Here is an 8,192-nt window from a genome sequence, read left to right on the forward strand (position 1 = left end):
ACCTTCTCTCGGCCCTCTCGCTGTGAGGAGATCAAATGTTTACGCAACTTGAAGCATGTGGAAAGAATGACCCAAATGGATCCGAATGTGGAGCATTTTTGGCACTGTCTTTTTAGACATTGCCATTTGTTAAGTGGTGCACCCCGCCACTTTGGCTCATTGCCCTCAACCTTTGACAGTTTGCAATTTCCTGATAAAATGCCCTTTTTTTTTAACCATATATGTTCCATTCTACGTTTACCATATGAGTTATTGACCGTTTTAGCAGACGACGTGCAGGTTGTCGACCACGTTTTACTTTTTATCAGTTGTAGCAATATGGCAAGGTACATTTAATTTAGTTAAGGATCTCTGTTTTTCTATGGCGTAATTTATGGCCCTTTCTCCAAATACCTGTTTTTAGCTATCTTTCCTCCCATCGATTCAGCTTAACGTGTGATTTTTTTTTTAACTCCTTTTTTTTATCTTCGTGTTTTATGATTCTGACATGGGTGCATATGACCTTCGTTGTTTTTGTGTGGGGACTGATGACCTCAGATGTTAAGTCCCATAGTGCCCAGAGCCATTTGAACATTTTTTGTTTTGTGCCTGAAAACAAAAAAAAAAAAAAACAAATGTTTATGCAACTTGAAGCATGTGGGAAGTGGGAAGAATGACCCAAATGGATCCGAATGTGGAGAATATGTAGAATAAGATAAAAGAAATATGTAAGAGAAGGAAGGAAGATAAGTGTTTAACATCACATCAACATCAAGGTCATAAGAGACCGAGCAAAAGCTCAAACTGATTCAAAGATGAGGAAGGAAATCAGCTACACCCTTTCAAAAGAATCATCCCGGCATTTGCAAGGTGCAATTTAGGGAAATCACAGATAACCTAGATCAGGATGGCCGAACGTGGGTTTGAACCATTATCCTCCCGAATGTGACCCCAGTGTGCTAACCACTGTGCCACTTCACTCAGTAATTAAGAAAGAGTGCAAAGGAGTGGTGTATACTTTGGTCACAAGAGTGACCACAAAGGTCAGAATTTTTCTAAGCTCAGTGAGTGAAAAGCTGCTGGAGCATTAAAGCATGCATAGACCAATAGTGGACAATGTCTGCCCCAGACAGGACTGTTTGTTTATTTATTTATTTGTTGCCTGTTTAGTGTGACCAAATTAGGGCCTTAAGTCTTTTTCTTACATCTGGTCAGGAACAGCATATACAAAAGATATTCTCAGTAATTATGTAGATGATGATAACAACGGCGACACTAATGACAGCTACGATGATGATGATGATGATGATGATGGCAATGGCAATGCTGATAGTAAAAGGCATTTAGAATAATATAGAGTAGCTTAGCACACTTGAAGCCATGTTTAGTGTTATCAGGAGCAGAATGGATCAAGGAAAAGGAGAAGGTTGAAGTGACAGTGGCTGTTGGCAAATTCTAGGAAAGTGTAACTCAACTATGAATTTTATTGAATACAGTGACCGTATGAAACCCAACTTTCAGCTTGCTCTGTTCGGCACAAGACCCACAAAGCAACAGATACCAGCAGCCAGGTTGATGCCATGTTCCTTGACTTCCAGGAGACGTTCAATACAATGCTGCACTGTTGGCTAATGAACAAAATACAAGCATAGTGATAGGATTAGAGAGTTCCTGGTAAACAGAAATCAGCATGTCATTCTCAGTAGAGAGAAATCTTCGAGCATACAAGTAATTTCGGGTGTACCCCAAGGGAAGGGAACAGAACCTTATACCAGTGGTTTCTCTTAACAGCTGTCAGGCACATTTTTCCTGATGTTTTGGCAGATAATTGCGATCTCGTTTTTACAATGTGTAGTTGTATTCGGCCCAAACAAGACTGCTTTCTTTCATGCTGTGCCCACTGTCAGCGGAAAGCATTGCTTTGTTTCCCATTACAAACAACTTTATTTTTAAGGTGGAATTTTACATGCCCTTTCTATGGAGCTGTGCCTAATTAGTCCAGTACCATACATATGTTTTATCAGTATGTATTAACACGGACAGTAAAACACGAAGAATAACTGGTACTGCTGTAAGGTGGTGGTAGTCAGTGCAGAACAGGGCAGTGCAGTCACTTCTGGAGTACTGGTAGTTCGTTGTGTTCTGTTGTCCCTGTTAATTCGTATTGATACAACAGGTATGGAACTGCTATGGAATGCTAAAATATTGCAGTGAAATGCAGAAACACCTGCAAAGGTCCAGCACTTGATGCAGGAATTGGTGGTTGATCCTTGACATTAAGAATACAGCATATTGTTTAAAAATAGGCAGAAAGGCCCATTGTTGTATGATTACATGATTCCAGAACAGTCACTGGAAGCAGTTACATCAGTAAAAAATCAAAAAGTATGCGTACGGATAAATTTTAAGTAGAATGATCACATACAACTTACTGTAGGTAAGGCAGATGCGGGGCAGAGGTGAATTTGAAGAATGAAACCACAAAGGAGATAGCTTACAACATCCTCATATGACCAGTACTTGAATATTGATCATCATTCCATATCAGATACGATTGACAGAGAAAACAGAGAACATCCAAAGAAGAGCAGTGTATTTCATTACAGCTTTATTTAGTAAGCTTGGAATTGTCATGGAGATGCTAAGCCATCTAAAGTAACAGAGTCTGCGAGAGAGACATTCTGCGTCATGGTGCAGTTTACTATTAAATTTTTGCCTTTGTATATTTCTGGAAGACTCCACCAGTTCATTGCTTCCTTGTACTTATATCTCCCAAAAAGAACATGAAGGTAAAATTGGAGAGATAAGAGCTTGCATGGTTCATTTGGAGGCTTACATGTAGTCTTTTCCTTTAAAACTATTTGTGAGTGGAACAGAAAAGGGGAAAGCAGCAACAGTGGTATACAAAGTACCCTGTGCCGCACAACGTAAGGTGGCTTCTGGAGTATAGTTGTAGACATGGACGTACGCACACATTAAGGAAGAGGATGCTGATGGAGCATTTGTTTTATTCATTTGATTTTTGGTGAAGGAGAATAACCACAGCAGTGTTACAGTTTTACAGCATTCCTTCCTCTGCAGCCATTCTGTCAGCGATTTTGCAAGTTTATCTTATATTGTTCTACCTTCTGCTTTAATCATTTCCGTTTTCAAATGTGGTGCCCACTCAACATAAGTTTCTGTTTGCTTTCTTCATATATTTACTGTTTCCAGTTGTTTTTGGTGATCCTTACTCTTCAGTTGTCCCATGAATTACTTGATTTCAAGTACAGAGAATAATCATGTAATACTGTTAGTGTTCACTGATTAGAGTCTTTATTTTTCTGACTTCATTTATGTATGTATACTGTCAAGATAAACTATACACCGACCATAATTTAGTTGCTACTGATTTTCATGTGTTTGTACGTAAAATAAAACTTTCATTTTTTCCAGCTCTAGATCACTTACTTACAGGACCTTGCAATGAGATGTGATTCAGACCTGAAATGTCCTTTAACTAAATTTCCTCTTCTTCCCCTCTGTCCTTTTGTACTTTATTTTCTAGGTATACCGCATTTATATCTTCTTCCTTTTCCAATTATTCTCACCATCCTTAGCCACTCCCTCTTTTTAAGCTGTTTTTTGCCCGGGTGTATTGCGTATTTAAACCAGGGACCTAGAAACGACAGAGAGGCTTCGTCCAGCCGTAGCCCTCAGTGGTTCACAACCCCACAACAGGCCACAGCAGCCCACCCATCCCCCCACCGCCCCACATCGAATCCAGGGTTATTGTGCGGTTCGGTCCCCAGTGGACTCCCCTGGGAACTTCTTATACCAGATGAGTGTAACCCCAAATGTTTGACCGAGCCAGGTGGCTCAGTAGCTAGCACACTGGACTCGCATTCGGGAGGACGACGGTTCAATCCTGCGTCCTGGCCGTCCAGATTTAGGTTTTCCGTGATTTCCCTAAATTGCTCCAGGCAAATGCCGAGATGGTTCCTTTGAAAGGGCACGGCCGACTTCCTTCCCTCATCCGATGAGACTGACGACCTGGCTGTCTGGTCTCCTCTCCCAACCCAACCCACCAACCCAAATGTTTGCGTGGTAGACTTATTATGGTGTTCGCATACATAGAGACAGTGTTTGCGCAGCAATCGCCGACATAGTGTAATTGAGGCGGAATAAAGGCACCCAGCCTTTATTCGCTGAGGTAGATTGAAAACCGCCTTAAAAACCATCCACAGGCTGGCTGGCACACTGGACCTCAACACTAATCTGCCGGGCGGATTCGTGCCAGGGACCAGCACGCCTTCTCGCTCGGGAAGACGGCGCGGCTAGTACTTCTACCTCCGTTATCACAAAAGTGATTTATTTATTTTCATCGGTTTTCTCTACCTTAATTTCAAGCTCTGCCTATTTTTGTATGCCATGTCCATATTTTCTCCCCCTGTAACTATTCTATTTTCTTTGTATGTTCTGTCTATCTGATAGTGTAGAATACAATATTGATAGATCAAACATCTATTGATCAAGTGGCAGCAGCAGAAAAGATGCATATAATTTATGGAAATGCACAAGCTCTTGGAGCCAGTGGCTCCCTGTTCTGACAAGGGTTGAAGGGAAAGGATAGTGTAGAATGGATGCTGTGCAAAATCTTACAAGATCAGAAACTGGAAATGTGTAGGTGCTCCTGGTGTTGTGACAGGTCTCTGTATCCCACTGAATCTTTATCTTTTTCCTGGCCTTATCTTGTCTTCACACAGGGTCAGCAAGTTATTCTGGACATGGCAATGTTAGTGGTAGAGGTTGGTCAGATGCCCTTCCTGTCGCTACCCCATAAACATGTAAATGTGTATACACTGAGGCATACAGGTTAATTCTTTGACTATTGTAGCCACCCATCATCAAACAGAAAACAGTTTGTAACACTTATTTCCATTTATCACTTACTTCACTGAAGCAGAGCAGAAGTCAGATTTTATGCAACACATTATTTCAAATTATTAATAAAATATACGCGAATTGGTTCTATGGCTATAAAGCTCATTACCAAAGCAATTAGTAATTTTATTTTGAAGGCCAATTGGCAGAATTCTAGGATGACCACCTTCCAGATTATTGATTTTAAATTGACAGTCACTGTTAAGCAATATACAGTCTGCTTCAGTTCATCTTTGAAAGTACTCTGTTGTCAGCATAGTGTGGAGCCCTTTATATCATGTTGCCATCTCAACCTTGAATTAATACTGCTGTTGAATTGTTTTTTGGAACTGGCATAGAATTGTTCCCTACCTGCACTACATAATTTCTCTTTAGAAATGTTATTTGTTGACCCCTCTTTCTGTTCCTGATAAATGCAAACACATTAAATCTCCTCCAACGGACATACCTGTAATAGTATCATACGTAGCAAGAAATTCTAATGTTTCCATCAAGCATTTAGTTACCTCCAGACAGCTAATTGTTTAATTTGCTTTTCAGGTATCGTCAACATGAGGACGGTTTGTATCGTCTGCAATTGGTACGCTACGAAAGCCTTGAAGTAACTCAAATGATCTCAGGGGATTCTTCACATGATGAGCAACAGATGACTTTGTCAAACAAAAGGTACCATTTGCGTAAGGTGCCTTCCAGGGCACAGAATGAGCCAGCAAGTTTTGAAGTTTATGAGGTTCTAGATGAAAAGGAGTTTGAAGAGAACAACACTGGAAGCAACAAAGTTCTCATAACAATCTCTGATGTAGATCATAGTGGAAATGTAATACAGTCTGAAGTAATAGAGGCTGAAGAACTTACAATGTTACCCAGTATGACTCTTTTAGATGATACTAACTGACTGTTATGTTAAAGTTGTTGCATATGTTGGTGCTGCACAGTGTCCTTTTGCTGATGACTTTTCTGTGTGGTGCAACGACTGTGAATTGAATAAGTATTATAAAGGCTGTGCAGAAGTGATATTTTTCTCCTGGTAATATAGTTGCATAAAATGGACCATATTATCTTCTGACTATTAAAAACAACTTTAGCATTTAAAATATGTTATTAGCTGCTAGGTAAATGGCATAATTTGCTGCACCTGTCATTAGCTGTATGCAGATCTTCATTTGAAAGTATACCAAGTTGTCCTTAATTGTTACAGATTTCTATATAATAATCTCAGTGGATATATGTAATGGAAATCTCATAGAAATGCATTTTATAAATGTATACATAGTATTTAAAATCATGCTCCTGACTAGACATTAATCAATGTGTTCTCTTAATCATTTAATGGTGTTAAAAATACATAACTACAAGGTTGTTATTTCAGTAACTTGTAGCTTTTGTAAGGCGTCAAGTCCAGTTATCATGAACTTAATTCAGTAAATTTAGGAGCAGGAGAAAACAATGACCTCTTATAAAAAATATATATATAAAGTACATGAATCAACAAACTATACTTCTTAATTTTTCCACTTTCATTTTACCTTTTAATAGTTTTATACCACGCTATACTCGAAGTTCAAATATTGTCCGGGAATCCTAAAAAGACTCAGTTATTGAAACCGATTATTCGTATTCAAATCTGAATGTATTACTGATTATAACTCTGATGAAAGAGGGAATTGAAAACTTAATATTTTTGCCCTTACTCGCATGCTGTTCCTTTTGTATTTCAAAACAGAATATTTCTAGGCTCCGCCCCACGCCCCCCCTCGCCCCTCTCCCCCCCTCTCCACCCATCGCCCCTCTCCCCCCCTCTCCACCCATCGCCCCTCTCCCCCCCTCGCCCCCCCCTCGCCCCTCTCCCCCCCTCGCCCCTCTCCCCCCTCCCCCCCTCGCCCCTCTCCCCCCCTCGCCCCTCTCCCCACTCACCCCCCTCGCCCCCCTCCCCCCCTCGCCCCACTCCCCCCCTCGCCCCAATCCCCCCCCCTCGCCCCTCTCCCCCCCTCGCCCCTCTCCCCCCCTCGCCCCTCTCCCCCCCTCGCCGCTCTCCCCCCCTCGCCGCTCTCCCCCCCCTCGCCGCTCTCCCCCCCCTCGCCGCTCTCCCCCCTCTCGCCGCTCTCCCCCCCCTCGCCGCTCTCCCCCCCCCTCGCCGCTCTCCCCCCCCCCTCGCCGCTCTCCCCCCCTCGCCGCTCTCCCCCCCTCGCCGCTCTCCCCCCCCCCCCCTCGCCGCACTACCCCCCCCCCCTCGCCGCACTCCCCCCCCCCCCTCGCCGCTCTCTCCCACTCTCCCCCTCTCCGCTCTCTCCCACTCTCCCCCTCTCCCCACTCTCCCCCTCTCCCCACTCTCCCCACTCTCCCCACTCTCCCCCTCTCCCCACTCTCCCCCTCTCCCCACTCTCCCCCTCTCCCCACTCTCCCCCTCTCCCCACTCTCCCACTCTCCCCACTCTCCCACTCTCCCTCTCTCCCACTCTCCCTCTCTCCCCACTCTCCCTCTCTCCCCACTCTCCCTCTCTCCCCACTCTCCCTCTCTCCCCACTCTCCCTCTCTCCCCACTCTCCCTCTCTCCCCACTCTCCCACTCTCCCTCTCTCCCCACTCTCCCTCTCTCCCCACTCTCCCTCTCTCCCCACTCTCCCTCTCTCCCCACTCTCCCTCTCTCCCCACTCTCCCTCTCTCCCCACTCTCCCTCTCTCCCCACTCTCCCTCTCTCCCCACTCTCCCTCTCTCCCCACTCTCCCCCCCTCTCCCAACCTCCCTCTCCCCCTCTACCTCGCCCCTCTCGCTCCCCCCACCTCTCTCCCCCACTCCCCCCTCCTTCCTGCCCCTCCACATACACATGTTCCGATGCATAAAACCATGTCAAGTAAATATGCTATTGGGCATGGTCATAAAATTGTAAAAAAACTACGTCGTTTCACAGGTAACAGAATATATATCATTGGTGAGTTTTTTTGTAAGTGGTCAAAAGTAAGTTCATATGCCTAACATTTCATCTGCTTATACTGGAGACATGCTTATAAAGATGTAGTTAGTTAATTATCAAACTTAAGTTCAGCAAGCCAAACTGTTTAAAGCTGTATGCATATAAACTGTTTGGCAGCTGATTACATTTAAGTGTCACAGTTAACTAACTACATCTTCACAGCCTCTCAGGGTGTCTCCAGTACTAGAAGCCAAAGCATTAAGTACAGCAACACACTTTAGATCATGGCCTAGTCCCCATAACACAAAAGGCAGTTTTGCATATGATTGGAAGTACTTACGGGGGCACGGGCAGAATCGTAGTCCACCTTCTCATGTCAAC

At 43.8% G+C, this 8,192-nt stretch overlaps 1 protein-coding gene across 1 annotated transcript in view; it reads left to right on the forward strand.

Annotated features, from left to right (window-relative positions):
• LOC124621783 (histone H4 transcription factor) overlaps window positions 1-6,349 on the forward strand; it is a 110,472-nt gene extending 104,123 nt beyond the window's left edge. Inside the window, exon 9 of the mRNA XM_047147218.1 lies at window positions 5,443-6,349. Coding sequence (XP_047003174.1) covers window positions 5,443-5,797 — 355 coding nt within the window. The 3' untranslated portion in view covers window positions 5,798-6,349. The remainder of the gene's footprint in view (window positions 1-5,442) is intronic.
• Window positions 6,350-8,192: the final 1,843 nt, after the last annotated feature.

The sequence above is a fragment of the Schistocerca americana genome, chromosome 7, assembly GCF_021461395.2.
Source record: "Schistocerca americana isolate TAMUIC-IGC-003095 chromosome 7, iqSchAmer2.1, whole genome shotgun sequence".
Lineage (NCBI taxonomy): Eukaryota > Metazoa > Arthropoda > Insecta > Orthoptera > Acrididae > Schistocerca > Schistocerca americana.